A 22999-nucleotide genomic window follows, 5' to 3' on the forward strand; every position below is an offset into this window, starting at 1 on the left:
TCTCCCTGAGCTCGAAGAGATTCCTGCCCCCACAGCTCATGTGGCTTTGAAGTCTGGAGCTCTGCTAGGTCAAGAGACTTTGATTTTCCTGTTAATCTTCCTGGTGGTGGGAGGCTTCTTGTTTTACCAAGGCCTCCTAGAGGCTCATGGGATGGGTGATCTTCTAGTTTGACCCTCTCTAGTGTTTCGGGATTTGCCTGTGGCATTTCCTTGAGGCAAAGAGCCTGCAACTCCCTTTGGTCTGAGGCACCACAATCTTCTGGATCTCTTTGGGGTACCTCCTGGGCCTGCAGAGATTTGAGCATGGGATGCATGATGTCTGGTTGTCCCTGTCTTGGAGGTGGGCATGCCTGGGAGTGACTATCCTTGTAGGGATCGCACATGTCCGACACTTTATCCTGTGGCCCAGAGCTCAAGAGACAGTCCTTCACCTCCTTTGGCACAGGAGTTTCCTGCATCCCTGGGTCTCCCTCCTGTATTTGGGGCGCTCCCTGAGTTAGCACAGACTCCATCTCTTTCAGGAGCTGGACCTCATGGACCTGAGGGCATCTCTGAGTCGGTTCTGCTCTCCACAGGTTCTGGGATCCTTGTGAGCCTGACAACCCTGGGTGAAGAGACTCTACCTGAAGGAGAGTTCCCTGAGGTGGTAAAGATTCTGGATTCCTCCTTTCCTGAAGAAGGGCATTGCTTGATATCATTCCTTGATCCTGAGAGGTCTCTTTCAGCACCTGAGGAGTCTTTGGCTCCTTTGCATCCTGGAGAGAAAGGGTCTTTTGTGTTATGTCTTCCTTCGACTCTACTTGCTGTGTTCCTTGTGGCTGGATTGCTGGTGGCTTGTCCTTCTCCTGGGACTGAGGAGAATCCAGCCGTTCGTGGTGGGGCATGCTCTGCTGGGCCAGCTCGAGGGCCCACCACAGAAGAGGAGGGGTCTCTGGACTTCTGCGTTCTCCAGGCTGGAGAAGAAGCTCAGTTTCTATCTCTAAAGCTGGCGGAGACTGCAAAGCTTCTGCAATCTTCCCTTCATGCAGTTTCGTCTGTGACATCCTTTGGGCCAAAAACGTTGGCTCTAAGTACCTCAACTTTTGGGTCCGAAAAGCTCGTGGCTTTCTCAGCTCAAATGATTTTGCCTTCAGTTCCAAAACCCTCCAGAGGAGAGGAGGGGATTCTGGAGCCCTCTCTCCCTGTGAATCTTCTGGCATCATTTCTTGGTCATGAGAAGGCTTCTTCTCTCTCCGTATCTGAAAAGCTTTCGGGTCCCTTGGCTCCTGTGGATCAAGCATCTTGGAACCTCCATGCTCCTGTGATGCACAAGACTCTGGATCTTGGTATGGTTTGCCTTGTGGCTGGACTGTTTGTAGCCTCTTCACTTCCAGTAGCCCCTGTGACATCCTTTGGGCCAAAAACGTTGGCTCCAAGTACCTCAACTTTTGGGTCCGAAATGTTCGTGGCTTCCTCAGCTCAAATGAATTTGCCTTCAGTTCCAAGACCCGCCAAAGAAGAGGAGGGGATTCTGGAGCTCTCTCTCCCTGTGAATCTTTTGGCATTATTTCTTGATCATGTGAAGTCTTCTCCTCTCTCTGGATCTGAGAGGCTTTTGGGTCTCTTGGTTCCTGTTTATCAAGGATCTTGGAACCTTCATGTCCCTGTGATGCACAGGACTCTGGTTCTTTGTATGGTTTGCCTTGTGGCTGGACCGTTTGTAGCCTCTTCACTTCTGGTAGCTCCTGTGACATCAACTTTTGGGTCTGAAAGGTTCGTGGCTTCCTCAACTCAAATGATTTAGCCTTCAGTCCCAGGACCCGCCAGAGAAGAGGACAGGATTCTGGACTTCTACGTTCCTCATGCTGAGGACACTCTCTTTCTGTTGCTGGAAAGGCTTCCAGATTCTTCTTTTCAGGTAACTGAAGGGCCTCAAGGATCTTTGGACTTCCACATTCCTGTGATGCACAGCACTCTGGTTCCATGTCTGGTTGGCTTTGTGGCTGGACCATTTCTAGCCTCCTTACCTCCTGAATCTGAGGAGCCTGCAGCTCCTTCTGTGGCATCCTTTGGGCCAAAAATGTTGGCTCTAAGTAGCTCAGCTTTTGGGTCCGAAAGGTACATGGTTTCCTCAGCTCAAAAGATTTTGCCTTCAGTTCCAGGATTCTCCACAGAAGAGGAGGTGTTTCTGGACTCCTACATTCCTGGGAGTGAAGGACCATGTGGGAAGATCCTCGGGCCTGTAATATCTTTAGACACTCTTCACTGTAAGACTGAAGGGCCTGCACATCCCTCAGTTCTTGCACAACAGCCTCTGGGTCCTTGGGTACTTCCAACACTCTTTGAAGTACTTTCTGTTTCTTAGATCTTTCCGTCGTGATCTGTGGGGTTCTCTGGGCCTCATCCTGAGGCTGAAGCAGTTCTGGACGCCTCTCTCCCGGAAACCGAGCTCTCTGGGATTCTGTGAACCGCATTTCTGGAACCTGCAAGATATCTTTCTCTGCCTGAACCTCCGCTTCCCTCAGCTCCTGAGGAGAAAGACCCTTCGGATCTCTGTATCCCTGTGGTTTATGAGCCTCTGGTTCTATCTGTGATCTCCCCAGTGACTGAACTATCAGCGACTCCCTCAGCAGCTGGGTTTTAAAGGCCGATGGTTTCCTCAGCTCAAACGTTTTTGACTTCACCCCCAAGGCCCCCCACAGAAGAGGAGGTGATTCTGGCCTTCCTTGATCCTGGGGCTCGGGGACCTGTATCCCCTTTTCTAGAGTAGTCTCTCGGACCTGTAACGGTTCCATGCCCTTTCTCTTGAGGGACAGAGGGACCTGCGGTTCCTCCCGTTCTCTTTGCACGATGGCTTCTGAGGGGCTTGGCAATCGTGTCTCCCTCGGTGGAATTTCCTGGCTCTGAAGTGTTTGCGGCCTTCTCTGTAGAGTTCCCTGGATTGCCGGGCTTTCATGCCCTGTCATTTCTTGAGGCTGAAGGGCCTGTATCTCACCTTGGGTGAGAACACTTGATTGATCCCCCAGAACTTCCTGAGGAACTTGTGATGTTCTCTCCCCTGAATGTTGATGGGCTGCCTGGGGATCTGTTGGTATCGGCTTCTCCATTTGGAGGACCTTCTCTGTCTGAGGGACCTCTTGGTCCTGGTGATGAAGGGTCAGCTCGAAAGATTTGGCCTTCTGCCCCAGAACCCTCCACAGAAGAGGTGGGGTTTCTGGACTTGGGCATCTCTGCAGGTCTCCTTGTAGCTTCTCCTGTGCTTCCAGAGGCCCTCTGTCCATTGCGGCCTGACAGGTTTCTGTTTTCTGTTCCTGAGGAGAGATTGCCTGCTGATTTCTTTGTGGAGCTTCTGGGTCCTGCAGATCCTGCCTCTCATCTGTCTTCTTTTCCAATGATTCTGGGACCTGAACAAGCTTTCGCTCTCTCTCCGGACATTCCTGGTGTTGGAGAACCTCCCTCAAATCCTGGCCCTGCTGAGCCTTTGCCATTTCTGAATTCCTCAGCCCTTCAGGCTCAATTGTTACAAACTCCAGGGACCCCAAAGACTTTGACTTCCTCAGTAGTTCAGTCTGTGCCTGGAAGGTATTTGGATCCAGTTGTTGGTGCTGGAGGCCCTGAGGACTTTGCCGAGCCTGTAGTGTTTGGTCCTGAGGTATGTTCTGGTCCCCAGGAGGTCCCTGGACCTCCATCTTGCTTAGTTTCTGGGGAGGACCCAGAATCTCTTCTCTTGGAAGCATCTTCTTAGCTGTGAGGGCTTCTGGTTCACACAGCAACAGCTCCTCCTGGGCAGAACAAGCCTCCAGGTTCACCTGCAATGTTTCCTAGAAAGCAAAATTACAGACAAGACTTTTGGAAATTCCAAAGCGAGTGGCCCCCAAGTCAGATTCTAAAACCTCCTCTATTCAAAGGGAATAAAAACAAGGATTCCTGAATTTATTATGCCAGGGGTTCTCATCTTCATGTGTTGTTGGACTACTGCTCCCATCCTTCCCAGCCACAATGGCCTTTGATGGGAACTGTAGTCCGATGGCATCTGAAAACCAGGGAATTGAGAATCCCTTCGCTACGCTGCCTGCATCTTTGCGGTGCTCACGGTCCCAGTCACTCCGAGACTCTCCTCTGCTGCTGCTCCTTCTCCTCCTATCCGGCCCCTCCAGTTTCCCCGCAGGTGGCTCAGGTGCTTCTGAGGGCCCTGACTCTGTGGTGCCCCCCCTTGACATTCCCCCTAAGAAACCGTCATTTCTGAATAGGCTTCAGCTGGGAATGGCCGCTGGGAAACAATGGCTCCTTCTAAATGGCTACAGGAATAATATAATTACTTTGTAATGCTGTATTGAGGATGGGGGATGATGGGAGTTGTAGTTCAACAACAGCTGGAGAACCAAGGTTGCCTCCAGTGTTCCCTCGAACAGGGATCCCCAGATGTGGTTGACTACAACTCCCAGAATCCCCAAGCAAAAGCCATTGCAGCTGGGGATTCTGGGAGTTGTAGTCAACCACATCTGGGGATCCCTGTTCAAGGGAACATGGGTTGCCTCCCCCTGATGTAACCCCTCGGTCCTCCTCCCCAAATAGACGCAGCTGTACACTTGCTCACCTTCATCCCCTGCTTTTACTCCGCACTCCGTCTTGTCTGCCCCATTCCCTGGGGGAGGGCCCACCGCTCGGGGGCGGGACGCCTGCTGTGCACCCAGAACGCCCCGGGAGATCCAAGGCCGCTCCCCCAGCTCAAGGCTCGCAGCTAGCTGGTCTGAAAAGGGCTTCGCTTGAGAGCCTCGGGAGTGGCTGCTGCCAGCTAGAGTAGGCAATACTGGGTGAGACAGACCCGCAAGGAGGCAGCACCTGGCGTCTCTGTGCTGCAGAGCGTCTGTCTCCCCATCACCCACCTCAGTGCTCCACCTGGCAAGGAGTGGGTGAGGTTTCAGACGTACCGCCGCGCGTTGCTCCCCAGGAGGGGTGGGCTGCAGCTGTCGCAGTAAGGACATCCGCGGGGTCTCCTGGAGCCGGGCAAGCAGTTTCTCGTAGAGGGCGGGGCAGGCGTCTCCCTCCTGGGGGGTAGGACGACAAGCAGTGAGTGCCCGATGATAGCAATAGCAATAGCACTTACATTTATATACCGCTCTATAGCCGGAGCTCTCTAAGCGGTTTACAATGATTTAGCATATTGCCCCCAACATGCTGGGTACTCATTTTACTGACCTCGGAAGGATGGAAGGCTGAGTCAACCTTGAGCCCCTGGTCAGGATCGAACTTGTAACCTTCTGGTTACAGGGCGGCAGTTTTACCACTGCGCCACCAGGGGCTCTTTTGATGGAGCCATTTGGCCGACACAGCCTCCCTCCCAGTCTGTCCGGGGTTGCCGCGGGCCGTGTGGCCCACCAGGGCCCTGCCAGGAGCGGGCCATGGCTCAGGGGCCGCGCAAAGGGCTTGTGGGCAGAAGATCCCTGACCTCTCTAGCTTAGACAGGATCTCCCCCGAGACCCTGGAGGGCGGCTGCTGGTCAGAACAAGCAGTCCTGAGCTGGATGGGCCAAGGGGCAGACTCAGTGGGCAGCAGCTGCTTCATTGGCTGATACTCCCAAGGAGCCAAAAGGTGCTCGAGGAAGAAGACCTATGCTTGGAACATGTCAGTTTGGCCATGATCCCCCCACCCCCCATAGCTAGGGTGCAACGTCAGGACATGTTTCGAGTCCTTACAAGCTTTTTTGGGGGGGGTGAGGCGGAGGTCCCCACCCCCCCAGACCAACAACAGAGCCCCCGATTGGCCGGCTGCAGGGCTCAGTCCTGGCAGCCTCTCCAGCTCAGCAATCTCAGAACTAGGGAAACCCCCCCTGCACCACGCCCCACCCCTCTGAGCAGCTGCCTGTTGGAGTAGACACTGCTGAGCTAGATGGGCAAGTGGCCCAGCTCAGCATGAGGTAGCCACCTATGCCCCCACCCCCCTGCCCTCCCGCACCCTGCCACTCATGATCCCGGCCAGATCCTCGATGGCCCCGCTCAGCTCCTCCAGCTGGGCGTGCTGCAGGGTCACAAGCACCGCGGTGGCACCGTCCTGCCAGGACACCTCTGCCCTCCGGGCTCCTTCCAGCCGCTCCTGGGCCAGCGTCAGCATCTGGGCGACGGCTTCCTGCAAGGCGGGCGAAGTGTCTTCTCCTCCGCAGCCTGAGGGTGCAGAAGGGAGCCAGTGTGACATGGGGCTGAGCTGGGGCTGATCAGCGGCCTGGGAGTGGATGAGGCGGCACATGGTTGGATGATGTGTCCACAATGAGGGAGGCTCGGCTGTCGTGCACGCAGGACGACGGGGCCTTCTCTGTGGCTGCCCCCAGACTCTGGAAGGCTCTCCCGGTGGGTCTCCTCCGCTCCTGGGTCTCCATCACAGCTTTGAGAAAGCATGTGGAAACTTGGCTTTTTACCCAGGCTTTTATATGATGGCCTCTGCTGCTGCTGCTTTGTATTCTCTACAGTTTTTATGTTTGTATTTTAAATCTTTTTAGTCCGATTTGTTTTATATTTTAGCTTAATATTTTAATGGTGTCCTCTTTATAGCTTTGCTTTTAATTTTTGCGTAAACCACCTTGGGGTTGTTTTAATGAAAGGCGGTATACAAATTTAACCATAAATTAACAATAAATGAGGAGGCCCTCACCCTCCGCCATGACCCTGAGACCGTGCTTGCCCCAACGGGCACAAGACAACCCCAGCTTGCCCCATGAGGTGGCGGCGGCAGCAGCAGTGGTGGCTCTTAGCGCCTGGCAGTGCCCTCTCCCTGCCAGGAGGGACCAGATCAGAGACCTGCTAGAGGAGGGTAGGGTGCTTCCGTCAGTGCCACAGACGTCCATGACCCAGCGGCAGAAACGTCACCCAGCAGGGAACATTCAGGGTCAACGGAGACCCTGCCTTCACCATGTGACTGGGGCTAGCATGCTTGGATTGGGGGTCAGTAACTCTGTGTGTGTGTGTGTGTGTGTGTGTGTGTGTGTGTGTGTGTATAGCCAGCATAGCATAGTGGCAAAGTGCTGGACTAGGACTGGGAAGACCCTAGTGTTGGACTCGAGGACCGGAAATCCCCATTCAACCATGAAACTCACGGGGTGACTCTGGGCCAGTCATGTATCTCTCAGCCTAACCTACCTCACAGGGTTGTTGTGAAGATAAACATAACCATGTACACCGCTCTGAGCTCCCCTGAGGAAGAGTGGGATATAAACACAAACACACATATCTGGGGTTGCCCCCCCCACCCGCGGGTGAAAGCAGCCCTAGGGGGTTATGACCGGGAGGAGAGCCAATCTTGCAGTAGCAAGCCTGAATTGCCCCTTTTGCTGAGCAGGCTTCACCTTGGTTTGCATTTGGACGGGTGACTACATGTGACCACTGCCTGCTATAAGATATCCCCCTTAGGGGATGGGGCCATAACACAGCGGTAGAGCATCTGCCTTGCATGCAGAAGGTCCCAGGTTCAATCCCTGGCAGCATCTCTAGGTAGGGCTGGGAGAGACTCCAGCCTGTCACCTGGGAGAAGCCGCTACCAGTCAGTGTAGACAATAATGAGCTAGATGGACCAAGAGTCTGACTTGGTATAAGGTAGCCTCCTTTGTTTCTACTGCTGCTACTGCTACTTATATACCACTTTTCAACAAAAGGTCTCAAAGCAGCCTACATAGATAGATAGATAGATAAGATGCGTCCCTGTCCCCAAAGGGCTCACCGTCTAAAAAGAAACAGCAGGTAGACACCAGCAACAGCCACTGGAGGGATGCTGTGCTGGGGGTGGAGAGGGCCAGTTGCTCCCCTCTGCTTAATCTAAGAGATCACTCTAAGAGGTGTGCCTTTTTGCTCAGTTAGCAGCAGTTTCTGTGTGTCCTGTTCCTCTGTGTCCTGGACCGGGACAGAAGGCTAAACAGCCATGAAGCCTCCAAATGGTTATCGGCCGCCTGCCTCTGCCTAGGACTATCCCACTTGGTCCAAACAAGGCTGGCATTCCTAAGCCTGGATTAGACTCCACGAGCCTCAGCTCACTCCATCTTCATCATTACTCCACCTACAAGGACGAGGACATTTCCATTTGGAGGGCAATGCGTTTGCGCCCTGAATCAACGTGGGCGATGCACTGTTCTCTTGCCAAGACAGAGATCCTGGCAGGGCAGCCTGGGGCCGTGACTTCAAACCACCATTCAACTTGCCTGGCATTTGTTCTGACCACTAGACCGAAGGCCACACTGATAACAGCTACCCTGTCTGGGCAAACTCACTGCTAGATCATGTTCCCTCCTACGCTGCCATACCTGCTCCCAGGGGGACTGGCTGCTTCCTGCCAAGGCCTCTTTCCCGGATGGTGTCTGGTGGCGCAAGGGTCAGCAGGATCTGGACCAGACATGCTCTGTTCCTCTCCTGCTGGAGCAGCAGCCGGTCCAGCAGAACCTGCTGTAGGGGGAGAGCAGAGGAAGAACATGGATGGCGCCAAGGACTCCGTATTCACACCCAAAGCCCAGTAGTGCCATTTCTGAGATCAGAAGGTGAACGGCAGCAAGGGTGCTGTGGCGTGCAAAGGCCCGTCTGCAGAGCTTACAGTGTACAAAACAGACAAACACGCCATCAAAGAAGTATCTAAAGAGCGCTTCTTTTTACTACTATTTGCATGTCCTCCCCATGACTTTGATAATGTTGTCAGCGCAGGACAACTGCACACATCCCCACACCCCCACTAATCAAAGGGGTCTCGGATGTTGGCATGCATGCCATTTCCCTATTCAGTTGCTTGTTACAGTAATTCTCCGATTGTTTGCATACACACATGAACGCGCCAGGAGAGCGCTACAAGACTCCTGCTAATTAAACAACTGAAGGCTCTTGCCAGTCCAAATCACCCACTTGTCGAGGAGGTTGATCATGACAGCTCTGCAAGTGACTGCTCTGGGCTTGCCTCCTCCCGGGTTAGAAGCCGTGCCCAGACCAGTGACTCATGAAGAGAGCAGTCTCCTTGAGTGTGAGGCAACTGATGCCCACGCCACACTCTTTGTGAGCAGGGACTTGCTCTTACTAGCAAACTGGTTGCCCCTAGCAAGGCTGTGGGGAGCAGCAGAAGGAAGACCCAGAGGTTGCTAAGTTGCCCTGAAGCCGCCCATTTGGCAGCACCACCACCACCACCACCACGGAGTACTGCATGGTTTCCCAAGAGCAGATAATCCATTTCCTGCGTCCCAGTGCCAAGAAGACCCTCTTTGGTTTCTGCCCCGATTTACCACCATAGATCTTCCTGGCACCACAGACTTGGTTTCCCGCCATGCTGGCTCCGTTCCGGGTCCTTCTGCGAGCCGCAACTGGGCCAGCTCCTGATGGCAAGCCTCAGGCACGGTGGACTTGGGGTCCCAGGATCTGTCAAAGGAAGCATCACATAAGACGTAGCAAGGGATAACAAGGTCTCTGCTAATCTGAATGGTGCAGCCTCTGTTGGTAGCCACCCAGCCACTAGGCAGGAGCCAAAAAGTTACACCCTCCTCTGCCATTCCAAACCATGCTGGGGGACCCAGTCTGAGGCTCTCCAGTTGGTCTTGGGCTACAGCTCCCAACATCCACAATAAACTGCAACAGGGGGTGATGGGTGCTGTAGTCCCATCCCGTGTAGTTATGGTTGTGTTTTAAATTGTAAACCGTGGTGGTTTTTATATGGAGTGGTATAGAAATGTGCGAAATAAATAGTAAAACAAATAAACAAATGGGGATTCTCACGTTTGTCCCTGCTGGTGTATGCTGCACCACTAGAGGAAACCACACTCTGATTTCCAAATCAGCCAGCTGGGTATTATTATTATTATTTCTTGTTTACACAGTCAGACAGGTGTTATTGACTGGTTTGTTTTATCCAGACATCGAGTCCTTCCCAAGGACCTGGGATGCCAGAATTTTATTGTCAGAATATTATATTGTCATCGCAGAATATAGGCTGTTCCCAGTAAAGCTGCTTTTTGTAATTGGCTGGTGGTGATTTCTGTGGCCCCGATGGTGTTGAGGTGCTCTTCAAGGTCTTTTGGAACTGCACCCAGGGCGCCAATTACCACTGGGATGATTTTGGTCTTTTTCTGCCACAGCCTTTCAATTTCAATTTGTAGATCTTTGTATTTGGTGATTTTTTCTATTTCTTTTTTTTCTATTCTGCTATCCCCTGGTATTGCTATGTCGATTATTTTGACTTGTTTTTCTTTCTTCTCAACTACAGTTATATCTGGTGTATTGTGTGGCAGCTGTTTGTCTGTTTGTAGTCGGAAGTCCCATAATATTTTTGCATCTTCATTTTCTACCACTTTTTCAATTTTATGGTCCCACCAATTTTTGGCTAGAGGTAGCTTGTATTTTTTGCAGCTGTTCCAGTGTATCATCCCTGCTACCTTGTCATGCCTTTGTTTGTAGTCAGTCTGTGCGATCTTCTTACAACAGTTGATTAGGTGGTCCACTGTTTCATCTGCTTCTTTACAAAGGCGGCACTTGCTGTTTGTTGCGGATTTTTCTACTTTTGCTCTTATTGCATTTGTTCTTAGAGCCTGTTCTTGTGCCGCCAGTATTAAACCCTCTGTTTCTTTCTTCAAGTAACCATTCTTAAGCCATTGCCAGGTCTTGCTGATGTCTGATTTTCCACTTATATTGTGCAAATATTGACCATGCAGGGGCTTATTTTTCCTTTTTTCTGCTCGGCTCTTGACTTGTTCCTTCTTGTAGGCCTGCTTTGTTTCATTGGTGTTGAATAGTTTCGCATTATTGACCATTTGAAGTGCATCTTCTTCACTGTCCTTGATATATTCTTCAAGGCCTCTTTTCTCCTCCTCTACTGTTTGATGGACTTGCAGCATTCCTCTTCCACCTGAGCTGCGAGGGAGGTAGAGCCTATCGACATTACTGCGAGGGTGCAGAGCATGATTGATGGTCATTATTTTCCTGGTCTTACGATCTAATGTCTCTAGCCCTGCCTGGGTCCAGTCTATTATTCCTGCCGTGTATCTGATAACAGGTATAGCCCAGGTGTTTATGGCTTGTATGGTGTTCCCGCCATTGAGTTTGAACTTGAGGATTTTTCTAACTCTCCTGATGTATTCACTTCCTTTTTTTTTTTTTTTTTAACTTCAGTGTGTGCGATGTTATCAGCCTGGAGAATGCCCAAGTATTTGTAATGTTCTTTCTCTTCCAGGTTCTTGATCTTGCTTCCATTGGGCAGGTCTATTCCTTCTGTTTTTGTTATTTTTCCTCTGTTCATTGTTAATGCAGCACACTTGTCTAGTCCAAACTCCATTGCTATATCGCTACTGAATATACGGACAGTGTTTAGCAGTGATTCAATTTCTGACTCGGACTTTCCATACAACTTCAGATCGTCCATGTACAGCAGATGGTTGATTTGACTTGATGTTTTAGATGTTTGGTATCTGAGGCCTGTTTTGTTTAGTATTTGTGAAACGGGTCATGGCGATTACAAACAACAGAGGGGATAGTGAGTCCCCTTGGAAAATGTCTTTTCTAATGCTAACCTGTCCAAGTGTCTCGCCATTGATTGTTAACTGTGTACTCCACAAGCTCATTGCTTTTTAAAATAAATATCTGAATGTTTTTGCTGATACCAGTTGTTTCTAAACATTTTAGTATCCATGTGTAAGGCAATGAATCAAAGGCTTTCTTGTAGTCAATCCATGCAACACTTAGATTTGTTTTTCTTCTCTTGCAGTTTTCTAAAATCATTTTGTCAATCAGCAGCTGGTCTTTTGTGCCTCTGGTGTTTGGGCAATTTCCTTTCTGTTCAGCTGGAAGCTGTTTGTTAGTTAATAAGTGTTGCATCACTTCATCTGCTGTTATTCCAGTTAATAATTTGAACATGGTTGGCAGGCAGGTTATTGGTCTATAATTACTTGGAACTGCACCTTTTGCTGGGTCTTTCATTATGAGATGAGTTTTCCCATTTGTTAGCCATTGTTCAATATCACCTCCTTGCAAAATGTGATTGAACTGTTTTGAAAGTTGTTTATGAAGGCTTGTTAGGTGTTTAAGCCAAAAGCCATGCAGTTCATCGTCGCCTGGAGCAGTCCAATTTTTAATTTTCTTTGCTCTCTCACTTATTAATTCTGGTGTTATTATTAGATCTTGCATTTGTTGGTTACATTTTTTACCTCTTTCATCCAGCCTGCTTTTTAATTATAATCTATTGGATTGTCCCATAATTTTCCCCAGAATTGCACTGTTTTTTCTTTATTTGGCGTTTCTAGGTTTCTTGCAGTTTCTCCTTCTATGCTTTGGTAGAAACGTCTCTGATTTGCCTGGAATTGGAGATTCTGCCTGTGTTGTGTAATTCTGGCTTCATATCTGCTAATCTTCTTTGACACTGCTGTTATTTGCTGCTTTATTATTTCCAGGACTTCTCTAATTTTCCTTGAATCTAGGTGGTGGCATTATTATTATTATTATTATTACATTTATATCCTGCTCTTCCTTCAAGGAGCCCAGAGCGGTGTACTACATACTTGAGTTTCTCTTTCACAACAACCCTGTGGTTAGGCTGAGAGAGAAGTGACTGGCCCAGAGTCACCCAGCTAGTTTCATGGCTGAATGGGGATTTGAACTCAGGTCTCCCCCGTCCTAGTCCAGCACTCTAACCACTACACCATGCAGGCTCTCTCTGTATGTCACTGGAGCAGCAACCTGGGTTATCTAGGACCAACATTACTTTTTCACACAACGCATAATCCACTTGTGGAATTCTCTGCCACAAGATGTGGTGACAGCCAACAACCTGGATGGCTTTAAGAAGGGTTTGGAATACTTCATGGAGGAGAGGTCTATCAACGGCTACTAGTTGGAGGGCTGTGGTCCACCTCCAGCCTCAAAGGCAGGATGCCTCTGAGTACCAGTTGCAGGGGAGTAACAGCAGGAGAGAGGGCATGCCCCTTTCAACTCCTGCCTGTGGCTTCCAGCGGCCTCTGGTGGGCCACTGTGTGAAACAGGATGCTGGACTAGATGGGCCTCCTTGGGCCTGATCCAGCAGGGCTGTTCTGATGTTCTTATGTTATGCTGCAAAGGATAAACCAACCATACTTGTTCCTCCTTCTACATAAGAACAGCGCTGCTGGATCAGGCCCAAGAAGGTCCATCTAGCCCAGAATCCTGCTTCACACAGTGGCCCACCAGATGCCTCTGGGGAGCCCACAGGCAAGAGCTGAGGATAAGCCCTCTCGCCTGATGCTGCTTCCCTGCAACTGGTATTGAGAGGCGTCGTGCCTCTGAGGCCGGAGATGGCCCACAGCCACCAGACTAGTAGCCATTGATTAGTCGAAGCCCCTTTTAAAGCCATCCAAGCTGGTGGCCATCACCACATCCCATGGCAAAGAATTCCATAGATTAATTATGCACTGTGTGAAAAAGTACTTCCTTTTGGTTGTCCTAAATCTCCAGGCCTTCAGTTTCATTGGGCGACCGCTGGTTCTAGTGTTGTGAGAGGGGGAAAAATGTCTCTCTGTCCACTCGCTCTAGTCCATGCATAATTTTATAGAACTCAATCATGTCTCCCCTTAGTTGCCTCTTTTCCAAACTAAAGAGCCTCAGATGCCTTGCCTCATAGGGAAGGTGCTCCAGGCCCCTGATCATCTTGGTTGCCCTCTTCTGCACCTTTTCCACTTCTGCAATATCCTCCTGCTTTCACCTCAAACACTTACCCCAATCAGCCAGTTCAAAGCTCACAGGAGGAAAGGAATGTGGGAACTCCTTAACACTGAGCAAGGCTGGTAGGGGTTATGGCAATACCAAAGTTCTTTCTGCCCTCAGGGGGGAAGCAAAGAGTTTCACAGTTCCCACCAACCACGGAACTGTGGATGAAGTGCCACACAGCCTCCTTTTGGTGGGCATTGCAGTGCCCATTGTTCAGATGAAGAGACTGAGGATGGATGAGCATCTTCTCTGCATGCAGAAGGTCCCAGGTTCCCTCCCTGGCAGCATCTCCAGATCGGGCTAGGAGAGACTCCTGCCTGAAACCCCCCCCCCCCCCCGCCCCGAGAGCCCCTGCCAGTCAGTGTACATAATCCTGAGCTAGATGGACCAATATTTTGCCTCGGCAGTAGGCAGCTTCTGACCTTCTTACAAAAACCAAAGGCTCATCCAACCCACCTTTTCTATCCCCCCCCCATCAACAACTCTCTCCTCCTTGAAATGGCTAAATAAAAATGACTCTGAACATGGTATGTGTCTCGGGGGCCTCTGCACCTCTGTGATTTATGCATCTCCCCCACTCCAACAAAAGTTTGCTAGCCAAAAAGCTTGTTTGGCCACCCCACCCCCTCAACTAAGCACCACATGGGGGAGTCCCCCTCCCCACCCAGGAAACCACTCAGCTCCCCACCTACAGACTCACCGATCCCCCAGAGTCGTCAGCTCTATGACAAGCAGGGCAGCCTGGAACGTCGCCTCCTGCTGGACAAGCTCAGTTTGGGCATGCAGCTGTAACAGCCGGCGGGAGGCTTCTGGGTTACTGCAGAGGGAAAGAGAGTGGAGGGGGCGGCAGAGCTTGGCTGACAGTCGGCAGCAGCCTATCCCAGGGCTGGGGGGAGGCACCCCAGCCCTAAGGTCCAGGCTTTCCCGTCAGGAGTCCTTTGAGGGCCTGACGGAGTTGGCACCTGCGAAATTGGACAAGGTCCCTTTAAGCGAAACCGCCTTCTCCAGATAAAGGGCAGGGCCAGCTGCTAACTAGACAGCCACCCATTCAAGTCCACAGTGGACTTCAGAGCTTTGCTGGAGCCGCGCTTGCCTTGCTCGGGTGTAACTCTCTAGCGGAACCTCTCCAGCTCGGAACTGTCTCAGGTGCTGACCCACTTGCAGGTCTCCTGCTCTCCCCTGGCAAGAGCTGAAGTCTGAATCCCTGGTAGGACTCTTGCCTTCACCCAGACGCCTGCGGCAGGAGCAACCCCAGCCTGGCCAACAACCTCTCCTGAAACAGGGTGCCAGGGCGATTCCCCCCCAAGCTGATGAGTCTTGGTGCCACCATCCACCCTCCAAAATGTGGTCCAGGACATGACCGCCAAGGAAGCACTCCAGTTGCATGGTTTGCAGAAGGGGTGTGTAGCTCAAGCCCCTCTTTCTGCCTGAGTCCTTGCCGGGCCGCGGCCAATCAGGTTGAAGGGATTCTTGGGCTAGACAGACAAACAGCCTGAGTGTATTTGGGGCTGGAGAGGTGCCCATTTCTGAAGCCGCCTCACCTGTCAACCAGGAGGTGTCGCCGGGATAGCGTGGCTGCGGTCTCCAGCTGCCTCCGGTGCCGTAGCTCCTGAAGAGCTTGAGCCGCTGTGCCCTCTGCGGCCAGGGGATCGAGGGCGCCCACCTCTGGGTCGTTCTGCAGCAGCCACACCCCGCATCTGGTTGGGCAAAAGTCTTAAGAGGCAGAGAACCCGCCAGCCAACATCCGTCCACCACCCACAAACCAGAAAGGAGGCCTCCTCCCCTCCCTCCAGCACTCATCAGCACCCTTCAGCAACTCACTCTGCTGCCTCTGCAAGCCACAGAGAGGGAGACAAAGATGGGGACACAGGAAGCTGCCTTCTACCGAGTCAGACCCTTGGTCCATCTAGCTCAGTATTGTCTACCCAGACTGGCAGCAGCTTCTCCAAGGCTGCAGGCAGGAATCTTGTCTCTCAGCCCTATCTTGGAGGTGCTGCCAGGAAGGGAACTTGGAACCTAGATGTTCTTCCCAGAGCGGCTCCATCCCCTAAGGGGAATATCTGACAGGGTTCACACATGTAGTCTCCCATTCAAATGCATACCAGGGTGGACCCTACTTAGCAAAAGGAGACAATTCATGCTTGCTACCACAAGACCAGCCACCCAATGGTGCAGTGGGTAATTGACTTGACTAGCAAGCCAGGGGTTGCCAGTTCGAATCCCTGCTGGTATGTTTCCCAGACTATGGGAAACCCCTATATCAGGCAGCAGCCATATAGGAAGGTGCTGAAAGGCATCATCTCATACTGCGTGGGAGGAGGCAATGGTAAGCCCCTCCTGTATTCTACCAAAGACAACCACAGGGCGCCAGGAGGCGACACTGACTCGATGGCACACTTTACTTACTTACCAGAAGACCAGCTCTCCGGATCCTGGAAATCCCATCCAGCCCTTTCAGTTGTTGGACTACAGCTCCCACGAGTTGTTGGCCATTGAGGCTGGGGGTAATGGGAGAACACAAGAACAGCCCTGCTGGATCAGGCCCAAGGCCTAGCTAGTCCAGCATCCTGTTTCACACAGTGGCCCATCAGATGTGAACTGAACAAAGAGACACCTTTTAAAGTGGTGATTCTCTTATATTTAGCACGGGGCGAGTAAACTAGCCCTACCCACCCCCAGCACAGCATTCCTCCAGTGGCTGTTGCTGGTGGCTGTTTTACTACTAGTAAAGTAAAGTGTGCTGTCGAGTCACTGTAAACCCCTGGCGCTCACAGCGCCCTGTGGTTTTTCTTTGGTAGAATACAGGATGGGTTTACCATTGCCTCCTCCTGCACAGTATGTGATGATGCCTTTCAGCATCTTCCTGTATCGCTGCTGCTCAATATAAGAGTTTCATACCAGTGGGGATTTGAACCAGCAACCTCATGCTTGCTAGGCAAGTCATTTCCCACTGTGCCATTAGGTGGCGTCTTACAACAACAACAACAACAACAACAACAGATATTTATATACTGTTCTTCAACCCAAGTTCACACAGCGGTTTACTTAGAAAAATAAATACTACATAAATAAGTTGGTTCCCTGTCCCCAAAGAGCTCACAATCTAAATAGAAACATGAGGCAGACACCAGCAACAGCCACTGGAGGTGCTGTGCTGGGGGTGAATAGGGCCAATTGCTCTCCCCCTGCTTAATATAATAGATCACTTTAAGAGGTGCCTTTTCCCTCTGTTAGCAGGTCTTATGTTTCTTTTTAGATTGTGAGCCCTTTGGGGACAGGGGACCAAGTTTATGTATTATTCATTTTTATATGTAAACCACTTTGAGAACTTTGGTTGAAGAGGGCTATATAAATATCCGCAGTATTAGTAATAGATAGAAGCAAGATAGAAAAAGCATTGACGCTTTTGAACTTTGGTGCTGGAGAAGACTTTGGAGGATACCCAGGACAGCCAGGAAAACAAACCAATGGATCCTAGAACAAATCAGCCCAGAATTCTCACTCGAGGCACACATGCCTAGGCTCAAACTATCACACTTTTGACACTCCAGCAGTTCCTGGGAACCTTTGCCCTCGAGGATTGTCTGCATGAGCCTGGAGCCCCTGCTGGCCTTAGCACTGGCCTGGGCTGTCCCTTGGGCTGCCCCCCCCCACACACACACATTGCCTCCCTTTCCCCTGGAAAGACGGCAGGGGCCCTTTGCCATCCTCAGGGAGCGCACCTGACATCGTGCTGAGCGCCGGGGAGGCTAGAAAGTGGCAAAATGCTCCCTGCGCGCAAACCAAAGTCCACCAGCAACTCCAGCTCCGAGAGTTTGTCTTCTTTTACATTCGGTGGCAGGGAGGCCCACACAGGCTGACCTGCAGGAGAAAGAGAGAGACCAGGTGGAGCGTGGGAAGGAGCACGGGAGTGTGTGGCCCACGTCAGGAGGCCAAGCGTGAGAGGAAGCAGTGAAAGCGGAAGTTGCTCCGAAAGGGACGCAGCAGGAGCTGACCTTCCTCTCTGTGAGCCTACCTCGCAGGGTTGTCATGAAGGTGAACGGCCACTGCGCTGAGTCTGCCCCAATGTAGCTAGAGTTAGGGCAGACGTTGTGTCTTCTGGGAAGGCTTCTACTGATTGATCATCATCATCATCCATAATGGCTGCAATCCTGACTCTCCCAGCATGGCTGCTGTGAATGTCAGTGCCCACACAGAGCTAGTCCCAGAGTTGGTGTCAATGCTTTTGGAAGTATCGTCCTCTTGTGCTTCTGTGCAAGCACACCAAGCATGCAGGACGGGGTCTTCTTCTTCATTGCCCCCAGGCTTTGGAATGCTCTCTGGCTGGCAGTTTTTAGAAAATGAGTAACAACATGACTCTTCACACAGGCTTTTATATGAGAGAACTGTCTGTCTAAACTATCTATCTAATTTGTAGACTGCTCTAAATTTCTGTCTCTAGGCTGCTTACAATTACATATTAAAAATGAAAACCTTAAAACAATGTAAGACCACAGTCAAGTTAAAAAGCTTGGGTGAAAAAATGGATCTTTAGAGACTTCTAAAAAGTTGCCAGAGATGGGGAGGCTCTTCTTTCATCAGGGAGCGCATACCAGAGTGTCAGGGCAGCAAAAGAGAAGGCCTGTCCCTGTGAAGACACCAGACGCATTGGTGGCAACTGCAGACCTGATGATCTCAATGGGTGATGGGGCTCATGGTGAAGAAGATGTTCTCTTAAATACCCAGAGCCTAAACTGTTTGGGGCTTTATTGGTTATAACCAGTACCTTTTATTTTGCCTGGAAACCTACCTATTGGTAGCCAGTGTAGCTTTTTAAATATAGGAGTGATATGGTCTCTCCAAGGTGACCCAGAGACCAACCGGGCTGCCACATTCTGTACCAGCTGCAGTTTCCGGACTACTGTCATGGCTCAGACCTCTGAGTCAGAAGTGTCTGAGGAGGAACGGGAGGACTTGGTTGGGAGAACAGGCTCAGAAGCACAGCAGGAGGATTTGGCTGTGAGAACAAACGCTGAAGCTGAGCGGGATCAACCACAGACGGGGGAATCTGGACAGCTGAAAGAGATGAGGGCTGAGGAGTCTGATCAGGAGGAAGCTGGAATTTCACCTGTGTGAAGAAGACGTCTCAAGAGAAAGGCTCAGTGGGAGACATGCAGGCACAAGGTCTCACAGGAGAAGCAATAGCACTGCTGAGTCAGCAAAGCCTGATTGGCTGCCAGTTATCTCGAGCCCTATATCAAGCCGACATGGTTTCTAAGTCAGCACTGTCAGCAACTTTGCCTTTTCCCCACAGTGCCATTGTATTTGTACTTTCTCAATCTTCCCTCTTTCAGCCTGTCCTTGTTCTGTTCTTCCTTGCTCCGTTATTTCAGTTATTACTCAGTTATTGTAGAGGGAGGTACCTAGTTTAGTTTCAAGGGACTTTCCTTTGTTTATAATACTTTATCTTGGAGTTATTCTTTGTTTTTGTTTGTGCAGCTAAGCTGCTTCTCTTAGCTACAGAAATTTATTTTGACTCACACAAATAGAGCTGAAGGGATCGTAAATCCGGTCGGGTCAGCTGTGCCAATGGTTTTACAACAACTAAGTACAAAGGCAGCCCCACATAGAGTGCATTGCAGTAGTCAAGTCTGGAGGTGACCAGCAGATGTACCGCTGTTCTGAGGTCATTTGTCTCGAGAAACAGACGCAGCTGGAGAATCAGCTGAGGTGGTTTGGAAGCACCTCTGGCCACCGCCTCAACCTGGGACACCAGGGAGAGGTTTGGATCCAGAAGTACTCCCAGACTGCATGCCTCTTCCTTCTGGGGAGGTGTGACCCCATCCAGAACCAGCTGTTGCTGCCGCCGCCTTGTGTTTTTGTTATAAAATAAAATGTTTTATTTTATATATGTTTTTACAATTTGTTAGAGATCTATTTTTATATTTAAATTTAATATTTAGACTTTTGTGTATTGTTTTAATTGTTCATTGTTTTAATTTGATTGTCAACTGAAAGGCAGTATATAAATTCAACAATAAATAAATAAATACATACATACATTTTGGAGCTCACCCACACTCCTGAACAGCTTTGTTAGAGCAGAAAGTCATGGCTTGACCCTCAGTGTCATGTTTCTGTGCCAAGACAGCAGTTATGGGGTGCAGGAGGACCTCAGAAGTGCTTCTGCTTGCGCACAAAAGTGCCCTTGCTTCAGAAAGCGTCAAGACCAGCACTGGAGTTGTGCTGTATGGGTGTGTTGGTGCTAGGAGTACCCATGCTCCACTCCTCAGGGTGTCAGCCAGGGTTCTCTCTCATTTTCCCCACCTGTGTGCGGCATGAGCTTTGTTCTGGGTGGCAGTATCGAGGCAGGGTGTGCGGGTGTGCACATGTGCATTCAGAGTGGGGCCTTCCTGATTCAACCTGAGCGGGATCGATACTTAACTGAGTGGACATCCAAAAATGTGTGAGCATGCGCACATGCGCACACCTTAGCGGGAACACCAGTGTCAGCCAATATTTATATATTGGACCTGAGGCCACGTGCAAACTTTAAGTGCACAAATGAACTTCCTCAAATCCATTTTAGATTCTAAATTAATCCCTATGTTTAGCTATTAACTACTCTGCAAAATCAAGCCCACAAAAGGTGACTCCTGACTAAGAACAATTAACATGAATGCTGCATTGCCAGGAGCCTTGACTTGAGTCAGCCTTCTTGTCCTTGGGATGAGAATAACGAGCCCTACAAGGTTAGAGCAAAGGGGGCTGTCTTGGCCAGCCTCCTGCTTCCCACAGTGGCCATAGAGGACTCTGGGATACCCACAGGCAGGGAGGGAAGGAACCAGCCATCCCCACCAGTTAACCCTCAGCAACTAGTCTTCCGAGGTACGCTGCCTTTGAATGTGGAGGTTCCATATGGCCATCAGGGCTAATTGCCATTGGTCAAGCACTCCCTCCTCCATGAATAGGCCTCCCCTCCTTTTAAGCTAGTGGCTGGCCTGCCATCAATGCTCCTTGTGGAATCTTTCCTGAAGTTGTGGGAGGTGCCAAACATTTCAGGCAGGGGTGTAGCTAGGGTAGAGAGGGCCCGTGTTCACCCCTCTCTCTGGCGGCCTCTCAGAGTGAGAGAGATAATGGAGAAAATAGGAGCCCCCAGGGGCTGTGGCGGCCCTGGAACATAGGAACATAGGAAACTGCCATATACTGAGTCAGACCATTGGTCTATCTAGCTCAGTATTGTATTCACAGACTGGCAGCAGCTTCTCCAAGGATGCAGGCTTCCTTTAAGCAGCCATCTCCAGATCTGCCCTGTGTACATGTTTTTATGTTCCCTTGCAGCAATAGGTAATTAATGATGACCCCCAGGGGTGTAGCTATAACTGAGTGGATGGGTTCAAAGAACCCGGGGCCCCCAGATCCAGAGGGCCCCCCAGATCCACCCCTCCCTGTTTTCTTCATTACCTCCCTTACTCCAAGGGGCCACTGGGGAGAGGGGCGAACACGGTCTCCGCATAGGAACATAGGGAACTGCCATATACTGAGTTGGACCCTTGGACTGTCTAGCTCAGTATTGTCTACCCAGACTGGCAGCGGCCTCTCCAAGCTTGCAAGCAGGAATCTCTCGGCCCTATCTTGGAGATGCTTCCAGGGAGGGAACTTGAAACCTTCTGCTCTTCCCAGAGCGGCTCCATCCCCTCAGGGGAATATCTTACACACTTCTAGTCTCCCATTCAGATGCAACCAGGGCAGACCCTGCTTAGCTATGGGGACAAGTCATGCTTGCTACCACAAGACCAGCTCTTCTCTCCTGCTCTTCGGGCCCTGAAACTTGGCCCCGAAGACCAGGGGTAAGAGCGCCTCTGCCCTCAGGAGCTGGGGGCCCAGGGAACCCTGTTGCTCAGTTATAGCTACACCCCTGGTTTCAGGTCCTGATGGTCTTTCTGCTCCCTTAGCCCTTGCTTGGGCAACTTGCTGGGTGCAGATCCTGCATCTGTCCCACTTCCTGGCTTCTTACCGTAATGCACCTGCAACATCTCAGCACACAGTTTCCTCTGGAGCACCCAATATTTCCGTTCCAGTGCTGCCAGCACTCCAGAGGGCTCCTCCCCGAGCAGGGAGGCAACACCCACTGAGTCCCACCTGCGGCAGAGGAGAGACCCCAGTTAGAACTCAATATGATTAGAAACCCGGCATATTTTCATTTTCCCTCTTATTTTTCAGCAGAAAGTATTCTCGGCCAGAAAGGCCAAATTTATTTATTTAAAATATGTATACACCACCCCTTCAGTACAATACTGCTTAGGGTGGCTCACAAAATTAATAAAACAAATAAAACAATATAGAACAATATAAAACTAACTACACTACTAAAACCAGGAACCCGGTAGTACCAAGCGTAAAAGTTGCAACTCAAAAAGTTAAAAACCCACCAAGTATGAGCTGCTGCAGATAAATTAAAAATGCCTCTCTAAAAAGATGGGTCTTCAGCTGTTTTTTAAAGACCCCAAGGGAGGGGTCATGGCAAAGCTCATCTGGGCCAGGGGGCCCTCCGGGATATTGTAATCCAACAATGTCTAGGGACCCAAGCAGCATTCCCTCTAACAGGGATTCCCCGATGTTGTTGACTACAACTCCCATAACCCCCAGCCAAAGGCCACTGCAGCTGAAGATGCTGGGAGTTGTAGTCAACAACATCTGGGAATCTCTGTCCGAGGGAACACTCGACCCGAGGTGGGGTTGGGAACTTCTGGTCTAGTTCACTGCTGCTTAACTTGGAAAGGAAAACAGAGGTGTGAGAACCACGTGGTACCTAGTCTTCAGCTCCCCACAGCCAGAGGAGCACCTAGGTAATTTTGGAGCCTGGGTTTGAAGGGCTTTGGAGGCCTTCAGATCCGAAGGGTTCTTGAGGGTTGGGGGGCAAGTAAAATCTTTTTTAACAAACCTTTTTTAAAGCACTGCAGCATGGTGGGGACAGGGGCTCGGAGGAGGGAGGTGGTGGCAAGAGCTCCTTCTCTGAGTCTGCCTGCCTTCCAAATGACAGATTGGGTCATTTTCAGCCCATTTAGGAGCTCTTTGCATGTGCACGTGTGTGCACAGAGGCCCCAAATGGGCTGAAAACAGCTTGATCTATCATTTGGGAGCAGGGCTGTCCTTAGGGTGGGGCGACTGGGGCACTTGCCCTGAGCCCCACACTGGCACAGAACTCATTCTGGGCACACTGCAGTGCAGCTTGCCCTCCTCTCCCTCCCAGTCCCCGCCACTTATCTTTCCTCTCAGCCCAGCCAGAGCCCATCTTTTGTGTCTGTGTGCCACTTGAAAGGCTCCCAGGCAAACTGCTCCAGCTTTTCCTCTCCCACCTC

At 50.7% G+C, this 22999-nt stretch overlaps 1 protein-coding gene across 1 annotated transcript; it reads right to left on the bottom strand.

Moving 5' to 3' along the window:
• Positions 1-178: 178 nt before the first annotated feature.
• Positions 179-17387, bottom strand: LOC128327461 (uncharacterized). The gene is made up of 10 exons (XM_053256258.1): positions 17381-17387; positions 15480-15489; positions 15200-15355; positions 14359-14475; positions 9221-9353; positions 8264-8402; positions 5935-6140; positions 4911-5027; positions 382-3800; positions 179-287 (listed from the first exon to the last, which is right to left on the bottom strand). The coding sequence occupies exons 1-10, from the start codon at positions 17385-17387 to the stop codon at positions 179-181; spliced, it is 4413 nt and encodes a 1470-aa protein (XP_053112233.1).
• Positions 17388-22999: the final 5612 nt, after the last annotated feature.

The sequence above is a fragment of the Hemicordylus capensis genome, chromosome 5, assembly GCF_027244095.1.
Source record: "Hemicordylus capensis ecotype Gifberg chromosome 5, rHemCap1.1.pri, whole genome shotgun sequence".
NCBI classification, from domain to species: Eukaryota; Metazoa; Chordata; class Lepidosauria; order Squamata; family Cordylidae; genus Hemicordylus; species Hemicordylus capensis.